The following is a 12,575-nucleotide window of genomic DNA, read 5'->3' on the forward strand; positions in this document are numbered from 1 at the left end:
ATATATATATATATATATATATATATATCGATGTAGATAGATAGATAGATAGATAGATAGATAGATAGATAGATTGATATTGTCAGTCAGTTGTCCCTACTTCATGGTAACAAAAAGGAGGCAGAGGTGACAGGCTCATCAGTTAAGAGCATACACTGCTCTTGCAAAGAATCCAAGTTTAGCTCCCAGCACCCCTATGACATAGCTCAGTCATCTGTAACTCCAGCTCCCGAGGATCTGATGCCCTCTTCTGAGCTCCACAGGCATCCGCACTCATCCATGTGCAAACCCACCCACAAGAACAGAGGCACATATGTAAGGAGAAAAAATGTTTAAAACATTAAAAAAAAAAAAAAAAAAGCAAGTTTTAGGGGCTGGAGAGATGCATCCTTGGTTAAGAGCACTTGTTGCTTTTGCAGGGATCTGGGTTTGGTTGCCAGCACTGACCTGCATAGTATTTTACAGCCATCCTTAACTCCGGGGGGGTCAGCACCCTCTTCTGACCTTTTTGTTTTGTTTTGTTTTGTTTGTTTTTTTTTTTGTTTTTCTTTCTCTCTCTTCTGACCTTTGAAGGCACCGAACATACGCATGGTGCCCACATATACAGACAGGCAAAACACTCATACTCATAAAATAAAAATAAATCTTAAAAAAATCCTTTTTAAGAAGTTTTCTGAATTAGTTCCCTTTACCTTATTCCGCACTGTCTGCTGTCTCCACCACTGTCCCCAGTGGAGCCCTAGGCTGGGTGCTGAGCCAGAACTGTCACCTTTGTGTTGTATATGGGTAAACCGAGACCCAGTTGGGCAGGCCTGGTTGTGCCCCCTTGGAAGCGTGAGGCAGAAAAGCCAAGTTCAAGGATTGACTGAGCTACAGAGTAAGTTCGAGGCTAGCGTACGCAGCTAAGTGGGATCCTGTCTCAATACATAGAACGGGGACTGGGATGATCAGCAGAAAAGCGTTTGCTCAGGACTGCCGAAACACAAACTTAGTCCTCAGCAGGAGACCCAAATAAACCCTTAGGTGAGGTTCAAACTGGCAGAGGCACCCATGACTCTCTTCCCCTCTCCCTGTCTCCTGCTGCCCCGCTGCTACTTTCATCCTCTGCTGTCACCTCTGGTTTTGTGTTTCTGTCTCGCGGTTCTCTCTGCTTCCTCTCCCTCCCACTTCTTGCTTTAATGGACACACGGAGTCCGCTTGGCGACCTGTCCAAACCCTTTGCTCAGCGTCATCTCACCACAAAGTCAGCTTTGAGGCTTGCGCAGGCCCTTGCCAGGTGTCCGGATGAAGAGATTAACTCGGGGTGACACCGCGGCTGCCAACTGGTCACAGATAAGATAAGAGTGGAGAGCAGCACAATAAATAGGTCCCAACCTCCCTGTCAGCAGAGCCCACCCTTGACGGCCGTCACATAGCTCACAAGCAGCATGGCTATGCATCTGTGGTTGGTCACCCTGACCCTGGTTCCCCTCCTTGGCATGGACAGGGGTGAGTGGGCAGAACTTGGTCTCTCTGAAGCTTGATCTTAGGAGGTGAGCTTGGGTGTGGGGGGTTAGAGGCAAGGCCGGGAGCTTCCTGTGAGGCCTGGGCTTTCTGCACAGCTCTTTCTGTCTGCATCCATCCTACCACAGTAGACAAAACACTGGGAGAAAAGGGATGGGCTCAGTCCTGACCCTGGACCAGAACCTGCCAAATTCCCATCCCTTGGGTCTGTGAAGCAGGATGCCATTTCAGTTTGAAGATGCCTTGAGCAATTATGGACTGGAGGCTGAGGAGACAGAAGGAACAGTCAGGCCCCAGGTTGACTGTGGGGCGATGAGTGCTAAGAGACACTTGTCCCAGGCCCTCAGGGCCCTGTTCTGTTTTGACAAGGTGTAGTAGGGGACCCAAGGCAACCACTTAAGCATATAGTGGGGGCCTTGGGTGGTTAGACATAGACATCGAGGTGGACTTCCTCAAGACCAGGAGCATCTCTGCTGTCAGATACCCCTCTTGTCCTTTAGCATAGAAAGGAGCAAACCAAGAACATCACCGTCCCTACAGATCTTAAACTTTGTGTGTGTGTGGGGGGTGGTGGTGATAGGCAATGAATAGTGTACTAGAATATGGTAAAGGCTAAGAAAAGCATGGAGCTATGTGATGGGGGTTGGGAGGGAGCTGCAGTGTTAAATGGGGGTGTGTCTCTTAGATGCAGGTTTGAGAGCTTGAAGAAGGTATTTTGGACAAGAATATTCTGGTGGAGGAACCAGGAGGCCCTGAAGTAGAAGCATGTTAGAGTGTTTGAGGTGCTGTGTGGCTGGAGGGGGTGGTGAAGGGCATGGTACAGAGTAAGAAGACAGGAGAGGAGGGGAGGAGGGGAGGAGGGGAGAAGGAATGGAGAGGTGAGGTAGGGAGAGGCAGCTGAGAGCTGTGTCAGGCAAAGTCTTGGGAGTCAATGTGAGAACCCTTTTCCTCAGAGTGAAGTGGGAGCCAGTGTCAGGCTTGGCGTGGAGTTAAACCTTTAAAGAATGTTCTAGCTTGTATGTTGAGAACAAACAGAACAGGGAAGCAGAGAGGCCTATTGGGATGAGCTAGGCGAGAGTCACATTATAAAGCAGTGTGCAGCAGGACCTCAGGGCCATTGACTCCATGTCCCGCACTGCACTACACCGCACGTAGCACCTAGCGATGATCACAGCCCGGAGCTGAGTGATTAGGGAGGAGCCTGCAGTCTCTGGTCAGACACAGGCCTATTCCCCACCCAAACGCCTCCTCCTCCAGTGGGAATGTTAAGCAGCCTGCCTTGAAGGTCCTTGTGCACATTGCAGATTCTAGCCTTGGTTGAATGAAGAAGGGTGCACCTGGGTCAAGGCAAGGGATGCCTGGCGTTAAAGACAATTTTTCACAACCCTAGGAAGCAATTCTGATTGTGTAAGGTTCTGGACTCTCCCGCAACACACTTCAGGGCTCAATTCCTGAATATTCACTGGGTGAGGCTTTGATGGGGAGTCATAGGGAGCCCCAAGAAACAGGAGTTCAAAGGGAGGCAGGGGTGACCCAGCGAGTGGGACAACATTTGACTTTGTGACAAAGCTCAAATCCAGGTCTTCTCAAGGAACTGTGGGGGACACTGGGGAAAGCTTCTGAGCCTTGGGAGGATGCTATGACTTCATAGGAGGAGACTGGGGGTGGGTCCTGAGATGCTATGACCTCATAGGAGGAGACTGGGGGTGGGGCCTGAGATGCTATGACCTCATAGGAGGAGACTGGGGGTGGGGCCTGAGATGCTATGACCTCATAGGAGGAGACTGGGGGTGGGGCATCTCAGGCAGCAGGTCTGCAGAAGTCAGAGAAGCCACTGCTTCAGAACAATGAGCAGTGAGGGACTCTTGGGTCCTAGGGACATTGAGGATTATATTAGATGGCAAGGCCTAGGAGCAAGGCTGGTGTGTGTGTGTGTGTGTGTGAGTGTGAGTTTACACAGGCCCTGAACATGTGACTGTGGAGTGCTGGTCCAGAGGGAGCTGAGGGGCAGTGATAGGAGCCAGAGAAGGGGCATCCTGCCTTTTAAATGTTTGACATTTCTGTTCTGCTATATAGCTGGGTCTCACCTGGAACTTCTGATCCTTCTGTCCCCCCTCCCCAGCCCAAAAGCTAGGATTATAAGGCCTCCACCACCACACTTACTCAGCCTTTGTAAATGCTTTTCTGCCAGTAGTTACCGGAAACAGAACACATGGTACTTCTACTCAGTATGTCTTACAGATGAGCCATGACGCTGCACACACCTCTATGTTCCAAACCTCTCTCAAGATACAGAACTTGGGGACTGGTGAGATGGCTCAGTGGTTAAGAGCACTGACTGCTCTTCCGGAGGTCCTGAGTTCAAATCCCAGCAACCACATGGTGGCTCGCAACCATCTGTAATAGGACGAGAGTCCTTCTTCTGGTGTGCATGGAGACAGATCACTTATATACATAAAATACATGAATAAGATACAGGACCCAGCTGGGCAAAGTGGCACACTCCTGTGACCCCAGGACTTGAGGCAGAAGCAGCTTTTTGTGGTTTATTTCTTCTGTGTTGTTTTGAACAGGGTCCTACTCTGTAGCCCTGGCTGATCGGGAACTCACTCTGTACATGGCCCAGGCTGACCTCGAACTTGTGGTGGTCCTCCTGATCTGCCTCGAGTGTGCTTGTTTTTCTTGCTGTCTGGTACTCCACTGTATGTATATAAATTTCACACTTTATCCGTTCTCCTGTGGGAGAACATTCAGGTCATTTTTAGTTATGGCCGAAAAGCTTGAGCAATTTTGTGACAAGGTTAGATTGACATTTTAACCTCCCATTGCCAAGATGACAGAGCATACCAGGGTGACAGTTTTAGTCCCCTTTTTCTCTCTGCCTGGGAAATCTCCAAGAAAAGGTCAAATCAGCCAAGCTTGCAGCAGATGTGGAACTCTGATGCTGGGGGCAGCTTCCTTTACAACCACAGTTTTCTGCTCCATAGGGAAACACAGTCCACCTCCCCGAAGCCGTGTGCACTGCCCGGCTCCTCTACACGAGGTGGAAAGAGCTCATCTCTCCACCAGGCTCTGGACAGCCCCGCAGAGGCATCCGGAAGCATCCATCCCTTCTCCCACCTTCAGAGCCATTCTTCCTCCCACCTGGGCCTTAGACACAGCAGCTCAAGGTCTCTCGCCCACTCCCAAGGTCACACAGCTTTATTCACCTCCTGTAAGAGGCTCAGCCAAGCCTTCCAGGCAATAACTGTGTGCGTGTGTGTGTGTGTGTGTGTGTGTGTGTGTGTGTGCGTGGGGGGGGGGTGTCGGACTTGGGATGGCAGACCTGTGTGTAAGTCCTAGCTCTGCCTTATGGGACCATGTCATTCAAGCTCTCTGAGCCCTTTACAGGTCAGTCGAGCGCTCCAGCAGGCAGACCTGACGGAGGCGTTACGGAGAAGTGTGGGAGCACTACCTACCCAGAGTGAGGGAGTTGGCTGAGTGCATCCATGTGCTAGGTGGCCCTGCAGGGAGCTTTGGAGCTGTGTGGCCCCTCAGCAAGTTCCAGAGACACGAGGGCTGGGTCTTGCAGCCACCCCATTGTCGGGGGATGTCTATGATATGGGAGGCAAGCTCCATTCCCCAAGGTCAATTCCTAGGAAGGGACTGACTGAACAGCTAGCGCTCCCAGCAGCTTGGGTTGGTACCTTAGGCCTGTGCTGGACTCTGGCTCTTCCTTCTCCATTCTTCCTTCTGTTTGGGTAGAGAGAGGTGTGGAGAATAACAGGGACATGCATTTTCAGTATCCAGCATCCAGCTAACTGCTGATTTTTTTGTATTATTATTATTATTATTTGCCAGGACACAAAAATACCAGCCTTTCTGTCTTTATTCATGTAACCCAACACGATGTCAGCTTCCTGTTAATCCCGCCATCTGAGTCTGTCTACCTGTCCTGGAGAAGTCCAGATTGATGGTGCTTGGGCCAGGTGCCCTGGAGCAGGAGGGGGTCGCCAGATTCTGACCTGGCAGCCAGGGCTGACAGCATCTTACTTTGTTCTTTTTGTCCTCCAGAACTGTCGGTGTCAGCTGGGAGCCTTGTCTTCCCCAGAATGGTAAGGACATCACTCTGCAGGAGTCCTCTCATCCACTCTAGGACATCCGCCCTTCTGCTGACACCTACAGTGGTCCCAAGGTGGCCAAGGCAGGCCCCCTGCACCTACATTTCCCTCAGAATACCTCCTCCAGACTGAACAGGCCCAAGCTCCAAGCCAGGCCTCAGTCCTCGGGATCTGCCTCAAGGCCTTTTTCTCCATTGGTCCCTGTCACCCAGCAGAGCAGGACACCTCAGCCGCCGTGCTCACTGGAAGGCCCAGTGGATGTCGCCCTTTACCAAACGCACCTCCTCATCCCTTCACTCTAAGTGGGCAAACGCCAAGCTGCCCTGTCAGATTCCACCTTGGGTCTCACACACCCCAGTGACAAGGTCCAAACACCAGCCCCAGGGTCTTCCCTGTTCGTTAGTCCATCCAAACCCAGCCTCATGTACTTGGTCCCAAAGAACCAGATACTCTATATGCGGGCTCAGCTGATCCTCATGAGAACAACACTGTTACGTACCCATTTTCCACTGGGGAGGAAGCTGGAATAAGCCCACCCAAGTTTACAAAGCCTCCGTGGCCGATCTGGGCTCTCTGGAGTGCAGGCTTTAGTTCTGTTGTTTTTGAAACAGGGCCTCGTGTGGCAGACGCTGATTTTCAACTACTTAACCTTGCGACGCTCCTCCTTCCAGGAGGAGCACTAGAGAATGGGTTTCCACCACTCCCCTACACTGCCCCCCAAATCACCCTTTCTTTGATCCAGGCCCCAACCCCAGTCTTTAGTCAGTTCAGTCCAAGAACCTTTCAGTCGGAAACTAATTAAGCTGTGAGCCGGGCACCTTTTCTTCAGCCTTCCCACAAAGACCTGAAAGACCGTCCTGGGGGCTGGGGGAGCTCAGTCAGGAACTGCCTGCTTTGCAGATGTGAAGACCTGAGCTTGCATCCATCGAACCCTGGTGCTTGTGAAATAGAGGTAGTGCGGTGGTTAGTGGATGCCCGGGGAGTGGCACTATTTGGAGGTGTGGCCTTGTTGGAGTAGGTATGCTGCTTTGAGTTGGGGCTTTAAGATCCTCATCCCTAGGCTTTAAGATCCTTATCCCAGCTGCCTAGAAATCAGTGTTCTCCTAGCAGCCTTCAGATGAAGATGTAGAACTCTCAGCTTCTCCTGTACCATGCCTGCCTGGATGCTGCCATGCTTCTGCCTTGGTGTTAATGGACTGAACCTCTGAACCTGTAAGCCAGCCTCAATTAAATGTTGTCCTGATAAGAGTTGCCTTGGTCATTGTGTCTGTTCACAGCAATAAAACCCTAACTAAAACAGAAGTTGGTACCAGGAGTGGGGTATTGCTGTGATAGGCCTGACCATGCTTTTGTTTGGAAGAATGTAGATTTGGGGACTTTGGATTTGGAACGCAGTGGAATGCTTTAAATGGGGTTTAATGGGCCATCCTAGTAGGAATATGGAAGACTGTGTTGCTGAGGGTGATTTGAACTGTACAGACTTGGACCAAGAAGTTTCAGTGGAGAATTTCAGTGTGTGGCCTAGAGACTGGTTTTTGTGGTGTTTTGGTGAAGAATGTGGCTGCTTTTTGCTCATCTGAAAAGTCTACCTGAGGCTAAGGTAAAGAGATTTATATTAATTGAATTGACAAAGGAAGTCTCAAAAAGGCCCAGCAGAGACTTTGCTCTCTGGTTAAGTCTCATGAAGAGCATTTAAACAAGCATAGCAAGCTAAGAAAAGAAAAATATAAAATATATGGTTCAAGTATTAAAGGGGCACCAGGAAGTGAAATGGAGCTGAATCCTGTGTTCAAGGATATTAAACTGAATTAAGGGAGTGGTGACCTTGGGGCAAGATCCCACCCAGCTAAGTATCCAGGTTTGATGGCACATGCCTTTAATCCCAGGAGACAGAGACAAGCCTGATACAGAGCAAATTTCAAGGAGAGAAAAGCTTAAATCTAGGCATGATGTTACATGCTTTCAGGAGACACAGACATCCACATCTCTGAGTTCAAGGTCAATCTGTGAGCAAGTTTCAAGACAGCCAAGCCAGGCAGTGTGAAGGAGTTGGAAAACAGAAAGTTGGTGATGATGTAAAAGAACAAGGAGGCATGTTCCATCTCCTGTGAGCAGCACAACATTGGCAGCTTCAGCCATGTGGCTCTGGCTTTATAATCAAGAGGAGGAGATTCCTGGGACAATTGATGCTTGTTAGCTGGAGCTAAGAAACTAATGGTGATTAAGAGATCAGCATTGCCAGGCGTGGTGGCGCACGCCTTTAATCCCAGCACTCGGGAGGCAGAGGCAGGCGGATTTCTGAGTTCAAGGCCAGCCTGGTCTACAATAAATAAATCTGTCTCGAAAAAAAAAAAAAAAAAAAAAAAAAAGAGATCAGCATCACTGAGGCGAAATCTTCTGAGAACTGTTTTCTGAGAACACAAGCTGTATTCCAAAGATAGCCCAGGTTGTACCTCGTGCTGCAGGTATATACCAACTTCTGTATTAGTCAGGGTTCTCTAGAGTCACAGAACTTGCAGATAGTCTCTATATAGTAAAGGAATTTATTGATGACTTACAGTCTGCAGTCCAAATCCCAACAATGGTTCAGTAGTAGCTGTGAATGGAAGTCCAAGGATCTAGCAGTTGCTGAGTCCCACACCACAAGAAGGCGAGAGAGCGAGAGCTAGACTCCCTTCTTCCAATGTCCTTATATGGTCCCCAGCAGAAGGTGTAGCCCAGATTAAAGGTGTGTGCCACCACACCTGTACTTGGTAATATGTAAGAGTCACCCAGGGGTTGCTGGCTTTGAAGGTATGAAGGGGTCATGCAGAGCAGCTGAGGCCATGGAAGCACTGTGAGAGGCCATGGAAGGCCATTGGTGAAGGTGTAGCCTCACTTGCAGTTGATTACCTAGGACTGACGGGGTTGAGGCTTGTCACCATGAAGAGAGCCTATGAGAGGCTATCAGTGAAGCCTAGTTGCAGTAGAAGACCCCAGCATATTAGAGATGCCAGCACCATGGGATGATCACCAAGAACAGCAGCTACAGTGGAGTGGAGTCAACCAGAGCCTAGAGTGCTACAGAGGGCAGAGCTGGAGAAGTAACCCAAGTCCTTTGGAGGAGCCCAGAAGATCATGTGTGCATCCCAGACATTGGAACAAGAAGCTGTAACTATTGAAGTTGCCTTGGACATCCCAAGATGTTGGAGATGCCAGAGCCATGGAATATCTGCTGAGGACAGCTCCTAACAGGGAGTGGAACCAGCTCAGGAGAAAGAAGTTTGTTGTAGTCAACAAAGATGAAAAAGAAGTAGAGATCTGAAGACCTCTTTGACCTCAGCCATGGAGATGCAGAGTTTGGAGTTTGCCCAGCTGGTTTCCTGTCTTGCTTTGGGGATTACAGTTAAGTGATTGGATGAATCTCAGAAGAGACCTTGAACTTTGGACTTTTAACATTGTTGAGACTGCTTATAGACTATGGGAGCTTTGGAAGTGGACTAAATATACTTTGCATTATGTTGTATTTAGATATGACCTCCCCCCACCCCAGACTCATATGTTTGAACAAGCCTATGGGAATGGAATATAGTGGTTTGAGTATGCCTAGCCCAGGGAGTGGCACTATTTGGAAGTGTGACCCTGTGGGAGTAGGTGTGTCACTGAGGGTGTGGGCTTTAAAACCCTCATCCTAGTTGCCTAGAAGTCAGTGTTCTCTTAGCAGCTTTCAGATGTAGAACTCTGCTCCTTCTGTACCATGGCTTCCTGAACACTGCCATGCTCCTGACTCAAAGATGCTGGACTGACCCTCTGAACCTGTGAGCCAGCCCTATTTAAATGTTGTCCTTGGTCATGGTAGATACCATGGTTCACACCAGTAAAACCCTAAGACAGGCAGGTACATCTCTGGGGCTTGCTCGACAATCAGACTAGCCTCCTTGGTAAGTTCCAGACTATGCGAACCTGTCTGGAAAAATGAGGTGAATGGCTCCCAAGGAAGCACTTCCAGTGTTCAGTGGCCTCTGTTTACATGCACACATAGATGCAGACATGTACGTGTCCCCCACCCCCACATTCACAATAAAGACCATATTGTCCTTAGTGATTTCAGGAGCCCCTAGGGAGTGAGACACTTCCTAGGAATGAGATGGATGGCTGTTTACTGGGCTCATAGTTGGACCAGGAGCAGAGTTTCTAGTTATATCCACTGAGAAGTGAACCAGGGAGCTCTGGGGCACAAACTTCTTACACACACACACACACACACACACACACACACACACACACACACACTTACCTCATGGCTCAACAGACATAGGCTCTAACTTATGTACATACATCCCTCCATGTGCACAGACAAGCAAACATACCATGGAGTCCTGAGTAGCTGGTTTCCCGTTCCAAGCTGGTTTCCCTGGGGCCTATGATCACTACCCCTGATTCCCCACTTCCTCTGTTTTCCACAGCCCTTCTGTGAGCACATGGCCGAGTTTCCAAACTGTCCCTCTACACCTAACCTGATCTGTGGCACGGATGGACTCACATATGAAAATGAATGCCACCTCTGCCTGACTCGGATGTAAGTCCCTTCCCATCCATCATGTTTGGATGGCCCTCTTTCTGGCACATGCTTGTCTGAAAGGAGCAGGGTTTGACCTCATCTTCCTTCACACTCTGACACAGCCAGAAAAGAGTCCTTAGATATCTGTCTACCAGAAGGAGCTAAATGTATCTCAAAGCAAGCACAGGTCAAAAGCCAGAAACGGATAGGAGCAAGCTCACCCGGTAGCAGAAATAGAAGCAGCTAGACCAAAAAAAAAAAAAAAAAAAAGCAGGAAATACAATTCCAAGTAGGGGAATTTGGAAAGGTCTATAAAAGAAAGCTAATTGTTTTTTGTTTGTTTGGTTTTTTTTGGGGGGGGTTGTTTGTTTTTTTCGAGACAGGGTTTCTCTGTGTAGCCCTGGCTGTCCTGGAACTCACTCTGTAGACCAGGCTGGCTTCAAACTCAGAAATCCGCCTGCCCCTGCCTCCCAAGTGCTGGGATTAAAGGTATGCGCCACCACTGCCCGACTTTTAAAAAAAAAAAAAAAAATTTTTTTTTTTGAAAGTTAGTTTTTGCTTAGGGAAATCGGGAAACTGGATACAGTAGAATGTGAAGTACACCCATGAGATGAATAGAAGCTAGTCCGAGACCTTGGTACATTATTAATTAGATCACCTACTTGGTCTCGGTTTCCTCACCGGTAAAATTATCAGACCGAGAGCCTGGTAGGATCAGGGAGAAACCTCTGGCAATTGGGAGAAAGGTAAGAAGTGAGAATGAGAGCATCTGCCCTCCCTCCCTTCCCTTCCTCTTTCTGAAACTGGGTCTTGCTATTGCCGGGTCTGTGTGCCACCACCTCTGCTGCTGCCGCTGCCCTGGCGGCTGGCTGCTGTTGCGCTGGCTGGGCTGAGCCGAGCCGAGCCGAGATGGCGGAGGGCTGGCTAGCGAGGGGAGTGCAGTGGAGCTTCTGGAGAGCATCCTCTTCCCAGGCAGTGATACAGCTCTTGTGTGACAGATGCTCTCACACGAGAGTATTTCGCATACGCCTTTATTCCTCTGAATAGGATCTTAGTTTTGGAGTGGGTTGGGGTCTGACAGCAGGTGCTTCCTATTGGCTTGGTCTGAGATGTTAGGGATGCCTCATCCACATGCGGAGGGGCTTGAGGGCTCTGTCCCTGTGACTGATGGCCACAATTCTATGGGGGGGCTGTGGCTATGTGTCAGAGACCTGGTGAAAGGGAGCAGGCGAAGCTCTACGTCAGGGTCCCCAGTGCTTCAAGCCCTAGTTTGACCTTACCAAGCTTCCTCTCGAGGTCCACCGCCCCACATGCTATGACTCATGGTTTGGTTTGAGTCCTAGGGATTGAACACAGGATCTCCCTCATGCATGACTAGCTACATTTGCATCCTTTATTTTTGAACAGGGCCTGGTTATGTTGCCTGAGTCTTGCACTCATTTTATAAAGTTCAGGAAGGCGTTGAAGTTAGAATCCTTTGCCCAGCCTCCGGAGCAGGAGGTCCCCTATGGTTCCAGGCCTAGTACATGTTCTTTCGGCCTTGGGTGGCTAGTGGTATCGCTTATTCAGATGGAGGGCTAGAAGGGCAGCCTTGGGAGTCAGTGATGTTTGTGGACAGTTGGCTGCTGGTATATCTTGGTGGGGCCATGGTATAGGTGCAAGAACAGACAGCACAGAGATTTGGGCAGCCATCAGTAAGCAGCAATCTGTCCGTTCTCAGAGCATATGTAAGAGGGCCAGTATTGGGGTGTGCTATCAGATCCCTGAATCTGTTTTACATCTGCACATTTTGAGGAGCTCAGCAGGAAGTCTAGATGAACTGGGCACAGGCTTTTTTTAAATCATTGCTTGTAATTCCTACAGTCAATGGCCTCATTATTTTTTTATTTATTTATTTTTTTTGAGACAGGGTTTCTCTGTGTAGCCCTGGCTGTCCTGAACTCACTCTGTAGACCAGGCTGGCCTCAGAAATCCGCCTGCCTCTGCCTCCCGAGTGCTGGGATTCAATGGCCTCATTCTTATCTTCTTTGATTCTAGGAAAACCATGAAGGACATTCAAATCATGAAGGATGGCCAATGCTGAGCCCAGAGGTGCACTCAAGCCATGAAACTTCATGCTGGAGAACAGTGATGCTCCAGAGGCTATGACATGAAATAAAAGACGCAGCCCAAGCTAGTGAGGTGGCCCAGTCTTTGGGACCTCTGGGGAGGTGGCAGCAAGGGATAGGATAGCCCTCCTAGGTGAATCTTTTATTCAGCTGCTCTGCTGGTCTGCAACCTTGTTAAATGATCCAATCAGAGGTCCCAGTTACCCTCCAACTGCTTAAGGCCGTGAACTCTGGGAAGATGAATATCCCAATGTCGTGTGCTCCAGTGGCACCTATTTCTCTTGAGGCTGACCAGCGCTTGGAGGCTGACACAAATGCACGCAA

General features: G+C 49.4%; 1 protein-coding gene across 1 annotated transcript; it reads left to right on the forward strand.

Annotated features, from left to right (window-relative positions):
• Positions 1-1,389: 1,389 nt before the first annotated feature.
• Spink4 (serine peptidase inhibitor, Kazal type 4) lies at positions 1,390-12,319 on the forward strand. The gene is made up of 4 exons (XM_021222435.1): positions 1,390-1,488; positions 5,557-5,597; positions 10,049-10,161; positions 12,181-12,319. The coding sequence occupies exons 1-4, from the start codon at positions 1,428-1,430 to the stop codon at positions 12,224-12,226; spliced, it is 261 nt and encodes an 86-aa protein (XP_021078094.1). The 5' UTR covers positions 1,390-1,427; the 3' UTR covers positions 12,227-12,319.
• The last annotated feature ends 256 nt before the right edge of the window (positions 12,320-12,575 follow it).

Source organism: Mus pahari, chromosome 22 (genome assembly GCF_900095145.1).
Source record: "Mus pahari chromosome 22, PAHARI_EIJ_v1.1, whole genome shotgun sequence".
Classification (NCBI taxonomy): domain Eukaryota; kingdom Metazoa; phylum Chordata; class Mammalia; order Rodentia; family Muridae; genus Mus; species Mus pahari.